General features: G+C 45.5%; 1 protein-coding gene across 3 annotated transcripts in view; it reads left to right on the top strand.

Annotated features, from left to right (window-relative positions):
• ABCC1 (ATP binding cassette subfamily C member 1 (ABCC1 blood group)) overlaps positions 1-24,820 on the top strand; it is a 1,390,768-nt gene that overhangs the window by 364,372 nt on the left and 1,001,576 nt on the right. For all 3 annotated transcript variants that reach the window (XM_085632083.1, XM_085632084.1, XM_085632085.1), the window contains exon 11: positions 1,247-1,339. In XM_085632083.1, the coding sequence (XP_085488209.1) occupies positions 1,247-1,339 (93 nt within the window). The remainder of the gene's footprint in view (positions 1-1,246; positions 1,340-24,820) is intronic.

The raw sequence follows: 24,820 nt of genomic DNA on the forward strand, positions 1-24,820 counted from the left end.
TGGCAGTGACAGTTTAATTCTTATGGTCTTTTCTGTGAAAAAGGCAAATATTTTTTCACACCTCTTGTCAGGTGCTGGTTACAGAAATGGATGTGAGACTGATTTGCTTTGCTATGAAAGTTTTCTCAATGTCTTTTTGCTTGGTTTTATTGCGATCTGAGGAACGAGGCTCTGGCCTAGAAGATGCTGTTTTTATATTTTATTCTTTAATGGCGAATGTTGTCAAATTCAAGAGTTTTTTTTTCTGCTTTTCTTCTAATCTCCTTCGACATTCCACAAACTAGGGAGCTCTCTTCATATAAATCCTTGTTCTAACTTTAGGTAGAGACGCTTCTTTTGCCTCTTTTCATGCAAGCTAGTACTTCCGTTATATTAGTCGTATGTTAATTGTAATTTTTTGCCATGTTGGTTGCTGTTGTGCCTTGTTCTGTTGAAGTTGAATCAAATTTCTTGCGGGGAGCTCAGTGATGTTGATAGGTCTTGCATTTCTTTCTTGCATCTCTAATTCACACCTTTGGTCCCCAGTTTTCATCTTTAGTTAGTAGACTAGCAGAGAGCTTTGTGGTATCGATGTCTTGTATCCCTAATCTACACTTTGTCTGTAGGTTTTGTTAGCATGGTCATTTTTACAGATTGAGGGGGGATAGCTTCCGCTACAAAAGACGTTTTGCAAAGACCATGACAAAGCAAAAAGCCTAACGGTCAAATGTAGCGAAACCGATTGGCTGTGCTGATGCTTTTATACATTGTTTATTGCATTTATTTTTTGTTTAGATGAATTTCCTCCAAGTGAACATTTGCCATCCACTAAGTTCTCCTTAACTATTGCTCATTAGTGTTTCCATCTTTTATGGACCCATACACTCCTCTTTCTGATTAAAATTTGCATTTAAATTCTGTTGTATGCTTTTAAGTGGACAAATGTCTACTACGAGGGTAGGTATGTAATTTAATTAGTTATCGAATAATGCAAATGAAGGTGTGGTGTCACTTTTTTGTTTAGCTGTGTAATACTGCTCAGGCTCCCGTTGCAAAATGATGTGCTTTCTAATCTTGACAACACATAGCCTTGTCATAGGTTTTGTCATAGGTTGATGTAACAGTAGAAAGTATTCAATGACCTTATCAGATGATCTTTTAAGGTTAAAAATGTTTATTAAGAGTTCTTAAAATCCTTATTTTTAAGCTCCAGGAAATTGGATAATGACTACAAGTGCTTGGAAATAAACTGTATTTTTTCTTTCAGAATTTGGGACCTTCTGTGCTTGCTGGTGTGGCTGTCATGGTTCTTCTGGTTCCTGTAAATGCCGTATTAGCGATGAAGACTAAAAAATATCAGGTGTGATTTTCTTTGTGAGGTGCCTCTGAATGTCTGCAGCCATCTTTGAATATACTGCAGTTTATACATTCTTTTTAATATTCACTTGACTGCTTTGGTAATTGAATAGCTATTTAAATATTTTTCCAAATAGGATTGTGTTGCTTTAAAGTGGAATTCTAATGTAGTAATTTTTGTTTTGTGGTTGTCCCCTCCCCATATTGCTGAGCCCTTTTTTTTTTTTTTTTAGCTATTTTGGGTAGTTTGCGCTTAGGGCTCTAGAAGTTATTTTTATTCTACATAAGGTACCCATGCCAAATTTGTGTCCTTTTCATCCAACATCCTTGGCATTCTAAAGGTACCCAGGGTTAGTGGATTTCCTTGGAGAGTCCTGAGAAAATAGGCAAAATATTGCATGGTTTTGTGTTTACAAGAAAAATAGGAAAAAACTGCTCCGGATAAAAGGGTCTGTTAGCCCCCCCCCCCCCCCCCCTTAAAAATTGCATCAACAAACTATTTGCTGTACTACAGTCAGTCTTTCCAGCTGTATAAAGCTGAATACAAAAAACTAATTTTGTTTAACAGTTTTGGCATTTTTCAAAGAGGTAGCGCATTTTTCCAATTTTTTTGTGCTCTTAACCTACGTCCAGTTTGTGATAGAAACCATTGTAAAAACCGAATTCAGCAAGGGAATCATGTGTAGCTCACTGAAGGTTTTCTCTCGGAGAATTACTGTAATCGTTGAATTAAAGAAATATTAAAAATGAGTAAAAAAATTAAATAAAAAAATGGCCATTTGTGACGTTTTCAACTAACTTTTTGTCATGATGGCCAATTTACAAAAGCAGTATACCATTACGTCCGCTAGATCCTTGTCTGTGTGTGTGTATATATCCATATCCTACTGGCAGTCGCCAGTAGGTAGTTAGTTAGGACCTAGTTACTATAGGAAAATGGCAATAACTTGAGATCAGCTCCTATGTTGAAAGTTTGGGGGTGATTCGTGAAGGGGGGCCGAGAAAAAAGGGGATGGTCCCAAAACGTGTTTTTTTTTTCATTGTTAATTTCCATAGGAAACTTTAGACAAGGCTACAGGTCGAACGGGTAAACGGAATAACCCCAAATTTGGAAGGGAGAAGGGTCTTGGTCTAGAAAGCACGCTTTTGTTTGGTGTAAATCCGTTCAGTAGTTCTTGAGAAATATCGAAATTTATAGATATCGATATTTGGGAATTCTGCCATCTGATTGGATGAGGAGTTATGAGCACAAGCTTGCTGGTGATTGGCTGCGAACGGTGCCAGCGGTTGCAACTAGGAAGCGTTGGCCGCCATTTTGTGATTCCGTTGAAGCGAGTAAGGGGAAAAAAGGGAGAAAAAAAGTGGGAAAGAGGAGGGTAGGAGCGCTGTGAGGTTTGTAGGGTGGGTAGGGTGTGCTATAGAGGAAGTGTGAAGCGAATTATTTATCCCTACTGGTGTGAAAGTGCTGTTTTGCCCACTGAGATGGTGCAGAGGTGAGGTGCCGGTACAGTCTGGGATGAAACCATGCGTCTAAACTGTGAGCTGAGTGCTGTAAAGTGATGTGCTCTGGGCGCTGTAGCATAGTGGGCGCTGTAGCAAATCTGTGCAGGTGGTGTTAGTATGCATTTAGAGTATAGCGTGAGCGGGAGGCAAAGTACTTGGTGGTATCGGTTTGAATACTCTGGGATGAAACGGAGTGTAAGTCGTGAGTTTATTGCTCTGAAGTGATGTGCTGTGGGCGCTGTAGGATACTGACCGCTGTAGCATACCTGTGTAAGTAGTGTTAGTATGTGTTTATTCTATACAGGGAGTGTGAAACTAACTACTCATCCCTATTGGTCTGAAGAGTGGAATGTAGTGTTGTAGGAAGCAGGAATAAAGGAATAAGCGTGAAAAATATAATGCAGAATGTTGCAATGCCAGAGAAGGATGATGGTAAAATGAGTTGTCTAAGAAAGTGGTTGTGTGTAATAAAGGGATGGAGTTTGAAAATTATATAGAAAGTGTCTGTCAGTGCCATAATTGGACCCAATGGTGCAAGAGCTAGGGTATCCAGCTGATGCAAAGTTGAACCACTTCTGCTGTATTCAAACGTAAGCTCCGGCATCGGTAAATTGTATATTACATGTTAGTTGCATGTGAAATAAACAATAGCTATTACACTTGAATGACTCTACATTCTACAAAGAAAATAAAGGTCGGATACGATTACCACATGTATCGTTTAAGAAAAGAAAAAAATAAAAAAAAATTGCAAAATGTAGTCATCAAACTTTTTGTGTACCTTGGCAGTGCTTTTTTGTAACCGAAAATTAACAGTAGAATAGTTGGCAATCTGTTGTACAGTAGATTCAATGTGGTGCGTGTCAGAATAGGTACTAGTTCTACCCACATTAAAACTTTGAGGATGAATACAAACATTTTGCTTCTGAGAAGCACATTCGGTACCTTTGTAGTCAAACCATACATTGTCTTCAGCTGTTTCAAAAAATCATTCTTGTGTAGAGAGCTAAGGCATCGAGCTTAGACAAACCCCAATTGCTTCTGCTGTAGTCAAATCGAAGCTCCTGCATCAGTGAATTGCACATTGTTACAGTTCTATGTGACCTTCAGAATAGCTATTAGACATGAATAAATACATTGTATAATGAAAATAAAGGTAGTTTACGATTACCACACTGCCAACAAGTTCTTAAAGTCGTCTTTTTACATTTTTATCATGAGGTTCTGAGCAGAGACTGACTGAGTAAAATTGTGTGAAAGGGCTTTGTGAATAACAGGCAGGCAGAGCGGTGTGTGCACAAAGAATAGACGTGGTTTCTAAATGGGTGTCTGGTTTAGGTTAATTTTGGAAGTAAATAGCGTATTTGCATAGGCCATACATCACAGATTCCTGGTTATACTGGAGACGTAAGGGGGAATAATGAGGATAGAGTTCAAATGTCTGAGTATACTTAAAGTTATTATATCAAAATAGTAGGATTGAAGTGTATTATAAAAAATTTAAAGGAAAAAGTCAAAGATGGAAAAAAAAAATCCATTCAAGAACAATGTGAGTTTCTTACAAGTCTTGGAGATTCCAGTCCAGAAGTTCTTCAGCTGCTTGAGATGCTTAATGTTCCAAGAGGCTATTGTTGGCATCGTGTGAGAAAAACAAAGCGATCCAATTCATATCCTCGAAGGGACAGTAATGTTCCTCGAATGTAGGAGCGGTAATTTGAATGGGCAGGCAATCTGCGATGTTGTGAAAGGTCGCACGTTGCAGGAGATCTTTCACGGCTGCGCAGAAATCCCATTGCGCTGCGATTCCTTTTTGCATTGCATTCGCTATTGCTCCGCTGCCAGAACAATCACGTTCATGGTTTTCAAGTTACTCCATTACTTGCTGGATATCTGGAGCTATTGTTGAGATGTTGGCAAGGCATACATCCATGGGCAAGTTTTGCAATCAAACGATGGTTGTACGCATACTGCATAAGTGTAGTTTAATGTTATGTTGTAGCTAGCTCCGATAATAGAGGCAGGCAGCCGAAAGGTTTTTCAGTTTTTTTTACAGTATTGATGTAGCTTGGCGTAGAGGCGTATTCTGTCGGACATAGTTGTTACCATAGAGAGCATAGCTATTTCTAGAAGTAGAATTAGTAGTAGGGTGGCCGCAAAGAGGGTGAAAATTATGGGCACTGTTCCTGTTATTCCAGAGATGATCGAAAGAATGAATGTAGTCTGGTATTAAAAGAACTGTTTGAAAGCGTGTTGGAAGGCTGTAGGAGACAGTGTTAAAGTGTGCCAGACCTAGAGTGTGACGTGTTGAAAATTGCGTAACAATTTACAAAGTGTAATGGGAGGTTTGTATTTAAAAGGGAGTGTATTTTACTTGAAGTTCGTGGTATCTGCAGCCGATAAATTTCTTTTGTGGAAGTGAGGGACAGTTCTGTTGTGGACAAAAGCCCTTTCAGTTTGGTTTGTTTAATGAAATCTGTTTTCAAAGTAGGAATTGAAGGCCAAGTTGAAGTTTGGGAGTTGGTTTGTGGGGGTGGGACTAGACATTGCCACAGGAAGTTACTTGGTTTGAAACAGTAAGGACATACGGTATGCCAGCTCACATTCCGTAAGAGTGCATGTTATTGAGAAGCCGATAACTGCCGTTAGAAAGCTGTGTGAATGTTGGTCTGATTGTGGGAGTTGGCGTCCTTTTAAGAAAGGATGCAAGATTGGGGGCTGTAAGCTTAGAAGCGCTGTGTATTTGGACATTCTTGGATAGTAATGAATGACTGCCATTGTGGTTGCGCTTTTCACCTGTGAGAAACTTCTGTATGCTCTTTAAAACAGCGATATGTAAATGGGAGAAACCACTGCTCGTGAATAAACGCGCTACTTCATATATTCGCATACAACATGACAAACAACAAGTACACCTAGCAGACACAACAACACTACGTACTGTGGGAACCGTGGCTAGCCATGTACACAAACATGGCATGGCACCTCTGCCACACAATGCAGAATGCAGGGAGAGATGAGAGCAAAGTATGTGCGAAGGTGGCAAGTAATTCTCGATTATAAAAGTATACAATGCAAAGTCTTGAGGGGATGTGCCGGACCGACTTGAGTATGCAGAGCACCGACATGTACATAACAGACACTGGTCTATTGAGTGAAGTGGACAGTCGACGCAACCATGATAGTACAGTCAGTAGGGAAGATTACTGAACTGTAGCGCGTACGTGCCTCCCCCCCCCCCCCCCCCCCAAAATGTTTAGGGAAGTGGGCTGGCTTGCTGTACGCAAGGCTAGCATAGGGGTATGAATAAAAGGCACGTTTCATTGGGTGTGGTTCTCTTCCGGGTTGGCGAACGTGTCTGCCAGGTCTGCGCTGCTTTACACCGCCGCGAGGCTGACGCTGTGAGCGAAGGTGGGTGTGTGAATGATGCTCTCAGCCTGCTGGTACTCAAACTGTCATGGCCGCTGTGATGCATATATGCCCCACAGCTCACCTTTCGACACCTCTGTATGTGAAAGAGGGCCGACCACGTGCCGGTAAAGTCCTGGGCAGAGGTCTGCAAGCTCGGAAAGCTCCTGAGATTAACGCTGGCTACTGCGACACTGGCACACAGAGCCCAGCCTGAGGCCCAAGAGTGTGGAGTGCTCTGTATAATAGTAACACAGTAGTCCGACAGGTACCGACAGTGGAACGGTGTTTTTAAACCATAGTGGACGATGTTATAACTGTATCTGAGAGTGGAGATGAAGGAACTCCCTTCGACCAGCTGCAACCAACTCTGGGTCCCAACAGTGGAACGGTGTCTTGATCCCATAATGGACGATGTCCGATATTACCTGCTGCTGAGTTTTCAGAGAACTCCCTCCGTTGAGGTGCATCACACATTGTGCTTCCGTAGCTAACTGCTGTACAGGATTATTGGGCTTTGTTGACTGCAGTCGGTGGAGTACACCGCGGTGCAGCAGATCCGACCAATGAAACGGGGTCTTGATTCTATGATTGAGGATGTCAGAAGTTAGTCTGTGAGGATTTTGGTGTACCCCCTCCGATCAGGTGCAATCAACTCTGGGTCCCAACAGTGGAACGGTGTCTTGATCCCAGAATGGACGATGTCCGATATTACCTGCTACTGAGTTTTCAGGGAACTCCCTCCGTTGAGGTGCATCAGACTCTGCTTCCATAGCTAACTGCTGCACATGATCATAGGGGCTGGCTGACTGCAGTCGGTGGAGTACAACGCGGTACAGCAGGTCCAAACAGTGGAACGGTGTCTTTATCACAATGGACGATGTTAGAACTGCATCTGAGAGTGGAGATGAATGTACCCCCTCCGATCAGGTGCAAACAACTCTAGGTCCCAACAGTGCAATGGTGTCTTGATCCCACAATGGATGATGTCAGAACTGCATCTGCGAGTGGAGATGGAGATACTCCCTTTGACCAGCTGCAACCAACTCTGGGTCCCAACAGTAGAACGGTGTCTTGATGCCATAATGGATGATGTTAGAACTGCATCTGAGAGTGGCGATGAAGGTACTCCCTTTGACCAGGTGAAACCAACTCTAGGTTGCAACAGTGGAACGTTGTCTTGATTCCACAATGGAAGATGTCCGATATTACATTCTGCTTAATTTTTACAGAACTCCTTCCGTTGAGGTGGATTAGACTCTGTGCTTCTGTGGTTAACTGCTGCATATGATAATTAGGCATGGTTTATTGCAGTTGCTGAAGTACATAGCGGGTACAGCATGTTCGAACAGTGAAACGAGGTCTTAATTCTATGATGTCAGAAGTTAGTGTGGTGATTTTTGTGTATAGCTTCTGATGAGGCGCAACCAACTCTAGGTACCAACCATGGAATGGTGTCTTGATCACACAATGGACGATGTCCGATATTACCTGTTGCTGGGTTTGCACACAACTCCGTCTGTTGAGGTGCATCAGATTCTGTGCTTCTGTAGTTAAGTGCTGCACATGGTTATTGGGCTTAGTTGACTGGTATTGCTGGAATACACCACGGTCGAGCAGGTCCAAACAGTGAAATAGGGTCTTAATTATATGATTGAGGATGTTAAGAAGTTGCAATTTGTGATGATTTCTGTGTACCCCCTCCAATGAGGTGCAAGCAACTTTAGGTTTTAACAGTGCAATGGTGTGTTGATCCCACAATGGACAATATTAGAACTGCATTTGAAAGTGGAGATGAAGGTACTCTCTTCGATCAGGTTCATCCAACTTTAGGTCCCATCTGTGGAACGATGTCTTGATCCCACAATGGATGTCCGATATTACCTGCTGCTTGCTTTTTTCAGAAGTTCGTGTGAGGTGCATCAGTCTGTGATTCCGTAGCTAACTGCTGCACATGATTATTGGGCTTGGTTGACGGTAGTCGATGAAGTATACTGTGGTACAGCAGGTGCAAACAGTGAAATGAGGTCTTGATTCTATGATTGAGGCTGTCATAACTTAGTCTGTGATGATTTTTGTTTACCCCCTCTGATCAGGTGCAACCAACTCCGTGCGTCCGAATTCAACGGTATGTGGCTGTGAGTTGTGAATGACCACTGGATTTGGTATAGACTGCGGTTTGCAGGGTTCACAATTTAGATTGCGTGGTGATTGTTTAATTACTGAATCCAGTAGTTAAGTAATTAGAACGTCTATTGAAACATATACAATATTGTTTTAGTATACTTGCTTCAAGAAGTTTTTTTATATCAGTTATAGGTTTAGTGAAATTACCAAATTTATCTTGGTGGTCCAAAGGAACAGTGAATAGTGTAGACTGTGGAGAGATGAAATCCCAATTCGAATTGGTTTGATTTATTCATTGTAAGGGTTCTCTGTAATTAGTTTTAATTTGTACTGCTTTTAATTAACAATGCAGACAGTAATGTTCACAATTCAGATCGAGTTGCTATTGTAGATGATGCAGTCCTGTAAGAGAAGAGATTGCTGTAGTGTGCTCTGTCTCCACCACTCATACGCATCATTGCAGGCTCCGCACACGGTTTTTTTGCTTTGTGTATTGCAAACTGTAGATGTCAAGTCAATGCCACGTGGCTGTGGGCCCTTGCTGAATGCTCTCTCTGGCCTACACTGCAGGCAGCAGTGTTCAGAATTCAGATGGAGTCGCTATTGTAGATGAGGTACTCCTGTAGGAAAAGACATTGCTCCAGTGTGTACTGTCTGCACTATGCATATGTATCATTGCAGGCTTTGAAGACTTTTTTTTTTGCTTCGCTGACGACAAACTGGGTAGGTGAAGTCACTTTACGTATCTGTGGGTCCTTTGTGACCGCTGTCTATGGCCTACACTGCAGACAGCAGTGTTCATAATTCAGATTGAGTCGGTATTGCAGATGATGCAGTGTTGATGGCAACAGATATTGCTCCTAGTACGGCCTGTCTACAGCACGCATTATGGGTGGCTGTGCACATGCTAAATGCTTTTGATGTGGTTATGTGAGTGCACTAGAACTGATGGAGCGTTTATGATAGCTTTTTGTGTATTATTTCAGATCTATTGATTGTCAGTATACCACACGTTGTATTTCTTTTACGATGGAATTATTTCTGTATTTCACATCTACTGTCCCTACCTTACTGCAGCATAAATTGATTCTTTTAATATTGAATCTGTGTGTGATCCAATGATTACTGTTGTAGTTGATGCTAGCCGCAACCATTGTCTGAAGGCTGGTTTAGACTTACCGCACACACATCCAGCACAGACGTCACTGGATATGTCATCATGGTGGTAAAAAGGAGTCGGGCGTACGTGCCTGTATCCACTTGCACTATCTGTGTCCGTGTGTTCATTATCTATGCATGATACTGTCTCTGGGCCGTACTATATTACGTTGTGTTGTGGACAGCGTATTGAACCATGTTCCCTGTGGTATTGGAGAAAGTTTCGGTAATGTAACTTTTAGGTGTATGGGTATCATAGGTGGAAGGCTACTTTACAGAGCATGAATATTGATGAAAATGATGGTTGCATGTTGTGTGTAGTGTAAGATGTGTGTATTGCAAAAAGTTTTGAACAAAGCTCTCTAAGCAGAAGAGGTGTGTCTCATGAAATGCAGTACAGATATTGACTCAAGTGGGTGGCGTTTTCGAACTGTTACAATGGGAAATGTTATGAACTAATGAAATGCTTTTTTTTTATGGTTACATGGCAATCGCGCAGCCAGTGCGCAATGAGACCGCACCCGATTTGATTTTGAGAAAATATATTTATTATAATAGAAATTTATTAGTTAGAAATATAGAACTGTTTAAAATATTTTTAATTATCGCTTGCTCTCTTATACACTTTAAAGTTTTTTTAGATAAAGTTTTGAGCCCAAAAAAAATTAGGGAATGGCGTATGCGGCGCGACATCATACGTCTATGACGTAACACAGGGCGTGGCAGCATGCACTTGTCGCATGCGCGACCCTATACGTATATGACGTAACGCGCAGCTTGGTAGTCCGTACCCGTTGCATACCAAAGTAGCAGCTGGCGTGACCTCGTATGTACATGTTACACGGGACGCTGTGCCACAAACCAGTCGGATACGAAATACGCATCATTTAAATGTGGTGGATAGGATTCGCGTGTTGATCGAGCTTGGTAGCCTACCGTTACGGGACTGTAGTTTTCTCAAAAAAACAAAACAAAAAAAAAAAGATACATTTTGTGGGGAAGATGTAAAAGATGTAAAAGATTACATAATTTGTAAAGTTTTTAAAAAAGGATGGTAGTTGCAAAGTATTAAACAATTTGAAAAAATATAGGCTTTATAAATATGAAATTAACATTAAAAAAACCTTTGAAATTCACTGAAAAACCCATAGGTTTTACTGATGTTATAGTTAGGAATTAGCATTTAAAAAACCTTAGAAATTCACTCAAAAAACCATAGGTTTCAGGGACGTTATAGTTGTACATTTGATTCCTATAAAACCAGAGAAATTCGTCTGTTTATAGTTGGTTGAGCTAACTATAACTTGCGCGCCTGCAATGCACTGCTGAGGACGTCACTGACGTCATCCAGTGAATGTGTGTTTCTGTAAAGTTTAAATATTTTTCATATACATCTATGCCAAGGTCTATTCAAGAATAAGTCGATGTAAAAGTGCCTGAATACATTTAGTAGATGCATGACTGACTCTAAGTCACTGATTAAATGTTTGTTACTGAATGCATGGATTAGCTTGCGTCTGCCTGTAGTGCCCCACTCACTGGTTATTGCCTTTTTTCTTTTTTGAGTTTTTTTAAATTTTGGTGCCTAAGTGAATTAAGTGCTGACAGCTGTGAAAAGCCGGGAGCTGTGAGGAGCGACTCCTTAAATCATCTTGGTCCTCCATTAGCTGAGAGGGGCTGGGGCTGCAGTAAGTCCTGTTAAGAGTCTTGCTAAAAGTGCCCCCCTTCCGAGCATTATGACCTCTAGAAAATTACGCTCGGGCGTGTGCTCTCATCTCCAAGTCAGTCATATAAATTAAAGAGATCATATAGTGGCACTAGACAATTGCAATAACCGTTATAAAGCCCACCCAGCTATTACAGGCTTTTTTCACAAGTTGCCCCGATCGCACCTGAAGTGGCAGCAGTAATTCAAGACGGACAGTTTTCGAACTGCCACACAGCAATGCTCTCTCCCCTTTTTTTTCTGTGGAGTCACTGGGAGACACTTGCATCTTTGCAGGGGACTTGAATCGCTCCAGGGAAGGGGTGCAGGCACAGAAGATTGATGATGTCGAGGATGGTCAAAGTGGGCAATCCCCGGTCGCCCCGTCACATGCAAATCCAGATTTTTTTCTCTTGTGACCGCCAACAGAGCAAGCAAGTCTCCTCCAAACAGGTTAAAGCAAGATTGTAGGTCTGGTGGGTTATCTGTTACACCCGACGTTTTTTCATGTACAAAATCTCGCTCAGACTTTCCAGCCAACCCTCAAGGTGAACAACCTATTTCTTTAGATGGTCAAAAGTCTGACAGTTTGTTGTTTTACCAGCTGCTTTATCTGCTTGGGGTACATTTGTAAGTGAATAAGCGGGGAGGGTGTTCCGGATGGTATACTGGACAATGCTCCTTCTATGGTTAAGAAGTCAATTGCATGAGAAGGGTCAAACCTAGGGGAAGACTTTACTCTCCCAGACATTGACGTCGAAACCAAAACAAGAGGCTGGGATGTCCCTCACAAGGAAGTCTCTCCGGCGAGCGGTCTCAGGGGAAATAATACTCCAATTATAAGTTCTTCTCCTAGGCGTCTCTCTGCCTCTTTTGTATTGTAGTCATTTGAGTGGTACTTTTTTGGAATCCGCCCAAAATGTTTTTCTGCCTTGTACACAACCAAAGTTGGCAAATGAGGGATGTTGTGCATTCGGAATATCTCGTTTGCATTGAAAAAATTCTAAATTCCATTTTGTCTCTACTAGAGAAATTGGTTTTAAGTTCTGATCATATATTGGAAATTATTTCTGCAATGTTGTTTGAAGTACAAAAGGCAACTAAGCTTGATTCTATTCAACCCAAGCCTACGACACATCCCCATACAGAAGAACTTGTAAATGGAAGGCTTCCCTTATTTGTCCCCGTGAGAGTCGAGATGTTTGTTCTAGCGGGAATACCTCTTATTCTGTTGCCCCCTATTGATCCCATGTGTAATCTTGAAAAATAAGTTATGTTTAAGTACTCTATTTGAGGAGGTTGTATCGGGACCCCCTCCGGACAAGTCTATAATAAAACCTTTCCCTTTGTTTAATAATGGTAAAAGAGGGGGCAAAAGAGAAACTAAGAAAATTAGGGGTTTCGGAAAACAAGAGGGTGGGGCAGAGGGGGAGGTTTGGACTCCCTCTACCTCCCAGGCCAGTTCCTCAGACCTGCCTGAGAAGAGAGGGCCGAAAACATGGAAGAGGGGATGCCCCACAACGAATCATAAGGGGGAAAATATGAAAAAGAAACACAAAGTTGCGGCGATTTTCTAAACTGAAAATGTCAAAATTGCACTTTTCACGGATTCTTGAAAAACCAGAGCGATACTCAAACACTAGAGGAGAGGGGAGACTCCAGTCCCCCGTCTGAGTGTTGCTTTAGAGCCCCATATAGTGCGTATGTCAACGACCAGGGAAACGGGGATATCTGGAAAATTGGTCCTAAATTAGATACCGCAGTCCACCCAAGTATCTCATACTCCCCTGATTAACGAGTTGGTTAATCATTCTGAAAGGAAACCACAAATGGGAGGTGGGATTCCTATGCTCCAGACTTGGCCCGGGGCCTCTGGGGCTGGGGTGGCTGAGAATCCAGAGAAGGGGTACCAAATACGGAGCATCAAGCAGGTTGGGTGGAATAGAGCTCTTATAGGGAATACATCTTTACCCTTCACAAGATTAGAGGCCCCAATTTCCACGACGGTGCCGGAATTCGAACATTCAGCCCAATGATGGCTCACATGTGGCCAATCGTGGTGATAGGGTTCCTCTATGGATCCCCCCAAGGGATCCCTTAAAGAATCTCAGTATGGGGCAGAGTGCACTATCCCCCATGGTGGATTTTACCTTTCTATTTGACAATGAATTTTATCCGGTAAATCGATAATCCATTAGTCTATTTTCAGAAATAGAGGCATTAAGGTTGAAATCAAGTAGAACTATTTTGAATGTGAAGATTAATTTACATGACTCCTCTTATTCTAGAGTTACTTTTTGTTCTTTAATCATTGGCAACTTGGTTATGCCAAATTGTGAGCATTTCCTGAAATGAGGGGTTGACATAGCATCTGTTCCTGAATATGAGGAATATTCCTCTGTTTTCCAACACAGTGTCCGACAGCTTCTAGGGCCGTTAAATCTGTGGTACAAGATGCAATGGGCCCTGAGTTTGAGTACTCTTTGGGCAACACCAAAAATATTGTGGTTTCCCTGGATAGAAGGGGTCGCTGAATGAATCTGGTGTTTGATATGGTAGCTGTTCCCCAGGCCTTAGATGTAGAAGCTGAATTGGCCCAGTGGACCTGGGTCGCAAGAGTATTGAATAACACCTGTCCGGAAGCAGAAAGAAGCGCTCCTTTGAGGTAGCCTGGGTGGGTTACTTCTATCTTGGAATATGGCTGGCCTGGGTTACAATGAGGAGAAATTGAATTATTAGAAAACCTTGAATCCCCTAATCATCTGTTTGCAAGAAACTTGGTCTTGCAAGGACTTTGGGTGTGATGGTTATTTTACTTTTTCTTGCCATGCTAAAAGTTCCGATAGAGGTCACGCTACTGGGGGAGTCTCTATTTTGCTTAAGAATTTGATTAACTGGAACCAGAAGGTATTCTTCCAACCTTCAAATCTTTGTATATACTTGAAGTTGGCTTGTTTGGGAGACCTTGGTAGGCCTACTTTTTTCATTGTGGCAAACCTGTATATCCCTCCTGGGAGAAATTTTGATCTGTTGAGTACTTTCTTCTTCATTCATGAAATAGCAGTCAGCGAAGAATGTTCCCTTGTGGTAATTGTTAAAGACTTAAATGCCAAAATGTCCAACTCTGCTCTAAAGATTTATGCAAATATCGATAAAGAGGAAACTTTGCATATCCCTGAGATTCTTTTCCCGGAAAAAAATAAAAACAGAAATACAGGGCTTCTCCTTGTTGGATAGTATTAGAAGCACAGACCTTGTTATCTTAAACGGAAGAGTGCCCACTGAAAAAATAGCTCAATTAACTTTTCACTCCCGTCACACTCTGAGTCTTTTAAGACTATGTAGTTGTGTTGTATCAAATGTTTGGGGCCTGTGAAAACTTGTCCTACCGACCATATGGAGTGATCATAGTATAGTGGCTATGACAATGGCTTTTGCTCGTCCCGTATTGGATTCGGGGAACTTGGACCAGGGCAGGGTGGTTTATAATAAAGTAAATAGACGCTCTTTCTGGACGTTCAAAAATATTATTGAAGTGAGCTCAATAGTGAAGAAGGCTCATGTAGAGCAGGAGGGTCTTGCATACGCAAATGTTGTACAGCATTTTGAGGCCCAAATGGAAGCTATGGAATTTAAGTTTCAAATCTGCTGGTCCCAGTCTGCTTAAACAGGGCAAGTCATAGTTGAAATGGTTAAACCAGGAAATTAATCACCTGGTTCGTAATCCACACATTCAGTTTTCAATAGGTCAGCAGCAGGAAATCAATCACCTCAAGCCAATAAGAAGCCGCCACACACTTGGCGAAAAGAGAAGGGAGTTTGACGCCAAGTGGATTGGGCTGAGGGAAGCCGCAAGGGCCAAAGATTCAAGAAAGTATTGGCACTTGATTGCGGAATAGTGAGACTCAAGGCAGAGGGCTTTACCCATACCAATTCCAGAGAAGGAGTCGGTGGATTATCTCTTTATTATATAAAAACAATAGCTCAGTAGCTCCAGTAGCGATACAGAGGAGTTTTCTCTTCTAGAATATGGTCCCCCGTCAAGAGATGAGGTAGTAGGATTTATAAAGAATGCTAGAACCTCTGGCGCGCAGGGGCCAGATGGAATTCCGATTGCGTTAATTAAAAAGGAGTCAGCTGCATGGGGTTCTTTTCTGGCGCCATTGTTTAAACATTGTTTTCTAATTAGTAACATTCCTCCCTGGAAAGTGAGTATTCTTGTCCCCTGGTATAAAAAAGGCCTGAAAACTACACCAGCTAGTTTTAGACAGATTGCTCTGTTGGATGCTTCGGGCAAGTTGTTTGCAAAAAGTATTTTAAGTCATCTGCAACAATGGGCCCATGATCAGAACATTTTACCTCCAGAGCAAGCTGGCTTTAGAAAGAATCATGGTACTCTAGACAACATTGCGGTTGTCCAGGCCATTGTAGAGAAATATGTATTCCTGCGAAGCATGCCAGTTTATACAGCATTTATTGACTTCTCCACAGCGTTTGACAAAGTCGATTGCAAAACGCTTTGGAGAAAGCTTGATCAACTCTGCATACCACAGCATCTCTCTGGTCTCGTCATAGAATTACACACAGATACTTGGTGTCAGGTACTGATGGGAGGTGCGCTGGGGCTATCATGTAAGATTGAAACGTACAATGGGCTAAAGCAGGGTTGCTTGTTGACCCCTTTGTTCTTTTTGTACATATCTGATCTCCCCGCCGCCTTGAACTTAGTGTGGGGGGATGCCCCCAAGATTGGCACAATGTCCGTTGACTCTTTATTATATGCGGATGACGTTGCGGTCTTTGATTTAATGCCTATTGGTCTGCAGCGTCATCTGGTTGTCCTAACTAGTTATGCAGAAGCCCACTTTTTGAAAATGTATATTGCTAAAAGCAAAATTTTGGTATTCCGTAAGAAAGTCCATAGATTAAAGAGACGTTTTAAGTGGTCATTGGGGCCCGAAGAACTGGAGTTGGTGGATTCTTATTTGTATCTGGGTAAGGTCTTTTTGAAAACTGGGTGAGATCTAGACCACATTATTCTGTGTTAGCAAGGCTGTCTCCCAGGCGGGAGCCTTAAATAGACTCTACAAAACATGTGAGAAATGCCATTTTGGTCATGTTTTGTCAGTATTTAAGGTAAAAAAATTCCCCCCTCATTAATATACGCTGTTGAGGTATTGGACATGAAACACTGGCTTGCTTTTGACAGGGCTGAAGGTCGAATCTTTCATCAAATTTGCAACGTAAATTCTCAGACTGCTGCACATGTCTTACGCCTGGAATTTGCTTTAGTTTCCTCATATGTTCTATCGTGGGTTGCGGTTTTGAGATGGGTTTAATCTCTGCGTTGGGTGGAGGACAGTACTCTCAGGGCTGCTTTGAGATTAGAAATCTTTGATAAATTGAGAGAACATTCAACATTTTTTAGGTCCTTCGTTCAAGCTAATGACTCATTTGGGCTTACTTTGAATTTAGATTCCCCCATGTCAAAGTGCATTAAAGTTGTTTATAAAGAAGTTTGCACCATCTATCAGCTTGGCTATAGATATCGACTTGAGCCAGCCCTAACCTCGTAATGAGGTGGTTTGTGGGAGTGCATTGGGGAATAGACCTTAGCCCTATTTAACATGGAACGTGCCTCATGGAATCATAAGGGTAATACTTTTATTAAGAATTAATCTGTTGCCCCAAAGAGATGTTACTGGTATTTGGGACAAAATTCCTAGTGAGGAGAAAATCTGTTAAATGTGCTAATTGCAAATCCAAGATTTTAATCCTGTTTTTGTTTGCACAAAGCTACAAAGGGCATGCCATATGTTTTTAAGACCTGTTTTTATCAAATATAATATTCATTCTGCCCAGGCGGCCCGTTCATTTGTTCTGTCCCCACCAAATGAAATGGTCTGTTTTAAGATATATCAATTTTTAAAAACATTTCTGGTTATATATTAGTCTTTAATGCTATTTTTGCACATTGTAATATCTGTTGGCTGAATACGGAAGAATTTTTTTATTGTACATAAAGTTTTCCTTTCTTAATTTATTTGTGCACTTTTGTGGACCTCTGTTGGAGTTCCATATCAAAATAAATTGAATTGTACGGAGTTTAGGAGCAGTGGTTGTGTACATCTTAGCATAGGATTTAGATGTTGTTTTTCAACATGTCGTCTTTCTTATACATGTCTTACATTTGACAGGCACAAATGCAGTGGAATCCAGTTGGTAATAGCACGTTTTCTACTATTCTATGCTCCCTCAAGTCTCCCGATGAAAATGTTACCTCACTTGTGTGGTTAGGCCTGGTACCTGCAACCCACAACTGCCCAAAACACAACATGGATACATCAAATTTTTCCATTTAAAACTGCTTTTGTTTTTGCAAAGTGGGTAGCTGTGGATTTTGGCCCCTAGCTCAGCTGCCAAGTAGGGAAAAGTAGAAATCTTGCAAATTTTTTAAAACTAAAACGCGCAATTGATGGACGGAATGTAGAACAAATCAAAACATTAACCCCCAATCAAGGGATCGGAGTTAAATGCATCATTCTTTTGCTCACCATAACACCCCAGTTTAGACCTGGTCATATACAAATCAGTCTTGAACCTGTGCCTCATGGGAACAGTCCATCCCAAACTGCCAAATCTGAAAGAAACACGTTAGTTAGTTTCCTCACCTTAGAATATCCCCAGGCGTTAGGCTGGATCCGGAAAGTTTTTCGTCAGGAATACCCTTGCGCGTCGCTAGGCGTCATCTGCGGCTCCGCATCCATCGTCGGCGTCGTGATCGCTGGGATGACGTCGTCGGAGCACTTAGACGCCGCCCTCGCACGCTGACGTCAGTTCTTCTTTTTTCCGTGCCAGACAGCGCTGATCCAGGAAAAGCATACCTTTTTTTTTTTGTCATTTTTTGACTAAACTTTTTGAACTCTTTTGGTTCTATTCTCGTCGACTCTACTCTGGTGCCGGTAGGGATGCCTGGCTTTAAAGCTTGTGACTCCTGTCACCGACTGATGTCTGTTACGGACACCGCCGGTGCTTCTATTGCCTGGGGGCTGACCACGATGCAGAGTCATGCCCCGACTGCCGGGCCTTGACTTCGAAGGCTAGGCGGGAGCGGTCCCACAAGCTCCTCGAGCTCCGTCAGTCGGCTCCGTGCCGTTCACGGTCCTGGTCGAGGAGGAGGTCAAGGGACCAGTCGCGGAGCCGCAGCCATCACCACCACTCGTCTGGTTCCTAGTCTTTGGGTAAGTTGGAGCATAGCAAGAAATCCAAGAAGCAACATCGCTCTTCGGGCTCCCCTCGCCGGTCGCACGACTCGGCTGAGGGTTCGAGTGGTGCCACCCACGCGGCTCCGTCGGAGCCGCAGGAGCCACGTCCGTCCCCATACCCTCCGGTCCCTGGGACTGACACGACTCCGGAGATCAGTGCCTTCCTCATGGCTCCGCCGTCGACGCCTGCTGGCGTGCCTTCGGGACCCGCGGGCTTGACTGGGAGGCCTAGCGAACTGGCGGCTCTGGCGCCGGCGTCTACTCCGGTCCCGACGCCGCAGGCCCTGTGGGAACCGGGCCTGGGTCCCAGTCGGCGCCGGTCGACCTCACGACCCCTCCGCCGCGCCGACTCCGGTGCCACCCCCGGCGCCGTCCTCCGACGATGCCGTCCTCAGATGATGCCGATCCCCAGTTTAGTCCCGGTCCGGGCCCGGCGTCGGAGCGGCGCCATCCGGCGCCGCACCCGACGCCGATGGGTGGCAATTTAATCTTCCGCCCGGCTTCAATCATTTCTCCTGTCTACCAGGAATCGGATGACGGTGACAATTGGGAGGGGTCTGAGGACTCTCTGGCCCGGAAGGGCCAGCTATCTCAGGACTGGTCTGACGAGCTGGGGGATGCCAGTGGCCTGGACACCTCCCCTGACACTGACTTCATCTCTCCTCCGACCATGGCTTCGGAGGAAGGTGCTGCATTTTCTGTGGTGCTGCGCAAGGCGGCCGAAGCCCTTGGGCTGGAGCTACTTGCTGTGGCCGTGAGGACTAACCTCCTCACTGAAGTGCTCCAACCATCAGCAAGCTCCTCGGAGCCTCTGCTGCAGTTTAATGAAGCACTAGTTGACGTCCTCAAGGGCACCTGGTCCAAGCCCTCCACAGTACCTTCTGTGGACCGGAACGTGGCCCGGCGCCACCGCCCTGCCCCAGGCGACCCCAGTTTTCTGTCCATGCACCCCACGCCCGAGAGCCTGGTTATCCAGACCTCCACTTCCCAGACCTCCTTCCCGTCCACTCCCCCGGATCGGGAATCCAAGAGACTAGAACAGCTTGGTAAGAAGCTGTTCCCCTCCCTTAGTTTGGGATTGCGGTCTATTAACACCGCTTGTCTCTTGGACCGTTACTCCCACTCCCTGTGGGATACGGTGGAGGACGTGCTGCCCCAGTGCCCGTAGGAGGCCCGGACACTGCTCGCCCAGGCTCTTGCCGAGGGGCGGGATGCAGCACGGCACGTAATCCGATGTGGACTGGACACTACGGACTCGCTGGGTCGGGCAATGTCGACCACGGTGGCACTTCGCCGCCACGCCTGGCTGCGGTCCATAAGTTTTTCTGGGGATGTCCAACTGGGGTGGCAGAGTGGGCTAAAGAACGGTGATGGATTAAACCCAGATCAGTTGACTGGGGGTGAGTGCTTGCAATGTTCAACACTCCGTCCATCATTTCCTTTGGTTTTTGCGATGTCCAGAGCACCCTCATGGACATGCCCTTCGATGGCAGTCGCCTTATTGGCGACGTAGCGGATAGTGCGCTGGAGCGCTTTAAAGCTTCCAGGGGTACGGCAAAGTCCTTGGGCCTCTCAGCCCCGCGCCCGCAAGCTTCCGCTTTTCGTCCCTTTCGTGGCCAAGGAAGGGGCGCCCCCTCACGTCCGCCTAGCCACAGGCCGCAGAACCAACCTCCATGCAGACGTGGATTCTGCCGAGGTGGTACAGGGGGACAACGTGCCGGTCCGTTCACATCTACCCCAGCAGCATCCGCCTCATAGCCCTCCTAGTCCGTGCTTTCAGGCCCATTCCATGCCAGTGGGAGGCAGTTCGCCATCACCTGCTCCACTGGTGTTCCATCACGTCGGACAGGTGGGTGCTGCAAATCGTCCGGAGGGGCTACTCCCTCCCCTTCGAGGCGACCCCCTCCAGCCATGCCACCGCAGTACCACCGCATGTCGGGGGATCACTTGAATCTTCTCCAGGAGGAAGTTACGGCCCTCTTGGCCAAGGGGGCTATCGAGCGAGTTCCTGGTCCAGAAGTAGGTCATGGTGGTTGTTCCCACTACTTTCTGGTTCCCAAGAAGGGCAAAGGGGGCCTACGCCCTATCTTGAAGCGTCAACGTCTTCATCCGGAAGGAGCGGTTCAAGTTTTTTCTCCTTAGCTCAGGTTCTGGCTGCCCTAGACCCTGGAGACTGGATGGTAGCGTTGGACTTGCAGGACGCTTATTTCCACATCCCCGTCCTGCCGGCATTACCTGCAGTTCACGGTGGGCCAGGAGCATTTTCAGTTTACAGTGCTCCTCTTCGACCTCACCAGTGCCCCTCGGGTGTTCACGAAAGTGATGGCGGTGGTCGCAGCTCATCTGCGCAGATTGGTTGTTCCAGTCTTTCACTATCTCGACAACTGGTTGTTGAAGGCGGGCTCGCCCCATGCAGTCGTTTCCCACCTCCAGACTACGGCTTACCTCCTGCATTTGCTGGGGTTCTCATCAACGTGCCGAAGTCGCATCGGAGTCCCTCCCAGAAGCTCCTCTTCATCTTCGCGGTTCTGGACTTGGCGCAGTTCCGGGCCTATCCTCCGGAGCAGCGGATCTGGGATATTCAGGCTCTGATTCCCATCTTCCGGCCTCTATCCCGGGTTTCGGTCAGGTTGGTGCTGTGGCTTCTGTGTCTGATGGCCTCCTGCATCCTGTTGGTGCATCACGCCAGATGGATTATGCGGGCTCTGCAGTGGGACCTGAAGTTTCAGTGGGCCCAGCATCGGGGCAACCTGTCCGACCATGTCTTGATCGCGGAGGGCACTGCGAGACAGTTGCCGTGGTGGCTCACGGACCGCGATTGGGTCAGTGGCAGATCCCTCTCCCTACCCCAACCGGAGCACGTAGTAGTGACGATGCGTCCCTCCTGGGATGGGGGGGCCACATGGCGGAGATCAGAGGACTCTTGTCTCCAGCGGAGTCTCGGCTCCATATCAACCTTTTGGAGCTGAGAGCGATCCGACTTGCACTTTAGGCATATCTTCCCTCTGTCCGGGGAAGTGAAGTGCAGGTGTTCACGGACAACACCACCGCCATGTGATATTGCAACAAGCAGGGCGGCGTGGGGTTGTGGATCCTTTGTCAGGAGGCTCTGCGCCTCTGGATATGGCTGGAACATCAGGGCATCACCCTGGTAGTTCAACATCTGGCGGGCTCTCAACGCCAGAGCAGAATAACTCAGCCGCCGGTGCATGATGGATCATGAATGGCGTCTCAACTCGGACGTGGCGCAAGGCCTCTTTCGGCAGTGGGGAGAGCCTTGGTTAGATCTATTCGCCACAGGAGAGAACGCGCATTGTCAGCAGTTCTGCGCGTTGGGGTTTCCAAGGAGGCACTCGCTCAGGGACGCCTTTCGTCACGAGTGGAGTTGCGGTCTGTTGTATGCCTTTCCGCCTATACCACTTCTGCCCAGAGTGCTGAAGATCAGGCACGTCCGGGCCAAAGTCATATTGGTGGCTCCGGATTGGGCAAGAAGGTACTGGTATCCCGAGCTACTCAATCTGTCGATCGATCCCCCGATCCGACTGCCTCTTCAGGAGGACCTTCTGTCGCAGCAGCAGGAGACGGTCCTCCACCGGAACCTGTCCAGCCTCCATCTCCATGCGTGGAGATTGAGCGGCGACAGTTGATGCCATTTGACTTGCCTTCTGAAGTCTGTGATGTTATTCTGGCAGCCAGGCGTCCCTCCACAAAATCTGTATACGCCTGCAGGTGGAACCAATTTGTGGCAGGGTGCACAGCAAAGGCTGTGGATCCCCTTTCCGCCCCTCTTTCTGAGATTCTCTGCTTTCTTCTTTTCATGGCCCAGCAGGGCTCTGCTCTGGGCACTCTTAAAGGTTATCTTTCAGCTATCTCTGCTTTCTTACGGCTTCCTGATCAGCCTTCTCTTTTCAAATCCCCTGTTTCTCGCTTCTTTAAGGGCATTAGTCACGTTTCCTCCTGTCCCTTTCGTAATGCGTCAGTGGGATTTGAGCCTGGTCGTGACGTATCTGATGTGCGCTCCCTTTGAGCCACTTCATAACTGTCCCCTTCGTCTGTTGATGCTTAAGACTGCTTTCCTGGTGGCCATCACCTCTGCTAGAAGGGTGAGTGAGCTCCAGGCTCTCTTCTACGCCTCCTTTCCTTTCTGTCCATCCGGAAAAAGTTGTTCTCAGGACTCGTCCTTCCTTTCTTCCTAAGGTGGTGACTGCCTTTCACATCGGGCAGTCTGTTACGCTGCCTACATTCTTTCCGCCTCCGCATCCCTCGAAAGAGGAAGAGAGGCTCCACCGGCTGGACCCAAAACGGGCGCTGTCCTATCTGGACCGTACCAAGCAGTGGACGACCAACTGTCGGCTACGTGGGCGCTAAGAAGGGACGGGCGGTGCACAAACAAACCATCTCTCGGTGGGCAGTTTTGTGTATCAAGGCCTGCTACTCCTTAGCTAAAAAGGAACCTCCTGTAGGGCTGGGGGCCCATTCTACTCGGGCCACAGCGGCGACCACTGCCCTGTGCCGGGGAGTCCCCTTGCAGGATATTTGTCAGGCAGCAACGTGGGCTTCGCCGCACACGTTTGCCAAACATTATTGCCTGGACAGCCAAGTCCGGAGAGACGGCTTCTTTGGCCGTTCTGAACTCCAGAACTTTCTGGTGTGATCTTGGTTCGCAGACCCACCACCGGGGTTGGTATTGCTGGGGTATCTATTCTAAGGTGAGGAATCTAACTAATGTGTTTTTCTTTCAGATGAACAAGTTACTTACCTTCGGTAACGATATATCTGTAAGAAACATTAGTTAGATTCCTCACCGATCGACCGATTCTCCCCGTTCTGCGAACTGATATCTAGGGTTGAGGTCATCGCTTTCAGGGCCCTAGAAGTTTTTGCCAACAGTGTCGTCTCTTCCATGGCTCTGCGTTCCTGGCGCGCAAAGCTATGTACAAGAACTGACATCAGTGTGCGAGGGCGGCGTCTAAGTACTCTGACAACATCATCCCGGCGATCACGACGCCGGACGCCGAGCCGCAGACGACGCATAGTGTCGCGCAAGGGTATTGCTGACTAATCTTTCCGGATCCAGCCTGACGCCTGTGGATATTCTAAGGTGAGGAATCTAACTAATGTTTCTAACAGATATATCATTACCGAAGGTAAGTAACTTGTTCACCAGGTCCTCCCTTTACCGGAAACAAGCATCCTTGGAAATGTTTCGGGGTTTCTATACTAGACACCTGGGGAAATCCAGATTAGGGTGATTTGAATGGCTCTCGCCAGTTTTATTTTTTTATCCAGAATCCCATGGAAGCCTCAAACGTTGAGTTAAAAGAAAACCTAATTCGTCCCATTTCTCTGTGGCAAAGTTTGGAAATCTGCAGGGAGCCACAAACTTCCTTCCATGTGCTATTTGCCCAAGTCTCCCGATAAACATGGTACCTCACTTGTGCGGGTAGCCTAGTGCCCATGACAGCTAATAGGGTAAAAACACTGCATTGACACATCACATTTTTCCGCTGCAAACAAACGCTTTTTTCCAATGTGGTTTGCCGTAGATTTTGCACCCTAGCTCACCCAGCACCTAGGGAAGCCTAGTAAACTTGTACACTTTTGAAAACTAGACACCTAGGGTATCCAAGGTGGGTTGACTTGTGTGGCTCTCATCAGGTTGTTTTTTACCCAGAATCCCATACAAGCCTCAAACGTTGAGTTAAAAAACCTAATTTGTCCCATTTCTGTGTGGCAAAGTTTTGGAATCTGCGGGGAGCCATAAACTTCCATGTGCTATTCCCCCACGTCTCCCAATAAAAATGGTACCTGACTTGTGTGGGTAGGCTTAGTGCCCGCAACAGGAAACGGGCCGAAATAGAACATGGATACATCTCATTTTCCACTGAAAACTGACTTTTATTCCAATGTGTGTAGCTGTAGGTTTTGAACTATAGCTGAGCTGGCACCCTAGCAAACCTATATATATTTTTTGAAACTTGTGGTGCTCACACCAGTTCATTTAACCCAGAAGCAGTTGCAAACCTCGAACTTTAAGAAAAACACATTTTCCTTTCTCTTCGGGTAGCTCCAAATGTCCTACCACCATGAGTTCCCAAATGTCACCCAGTAAGAATGCTACCCCACTTGTGTGGGTGGGCCAAGATACCATGACACAAAAGGCCCTAAAGTGCTACGTTGAGCGAGAAGGAATGGGAGGTAGCTGCTGTATTTGGGGCCGGGCTATGGTGCAACCATGCAAACCTACGAACTACAGACATTTTTTAAAACTAGACAACCCATGGAGTCTGGGGTGGTGTCTTTCATGGATCCAACAAAGTTT

Source organism: Triturus cristatus, chromosome 10 (genome assembly GCF_964204655.1).
Source record: "Triturus cristatus chromosome 10, aTriCri1.1, whole genome shotgun sequence".
Lineage (NCBI taxonomy): Eukaryota > Metazoa > Chordata > Amphibia > Caudata > Salamandridae > Triturus > Triturus cristatus.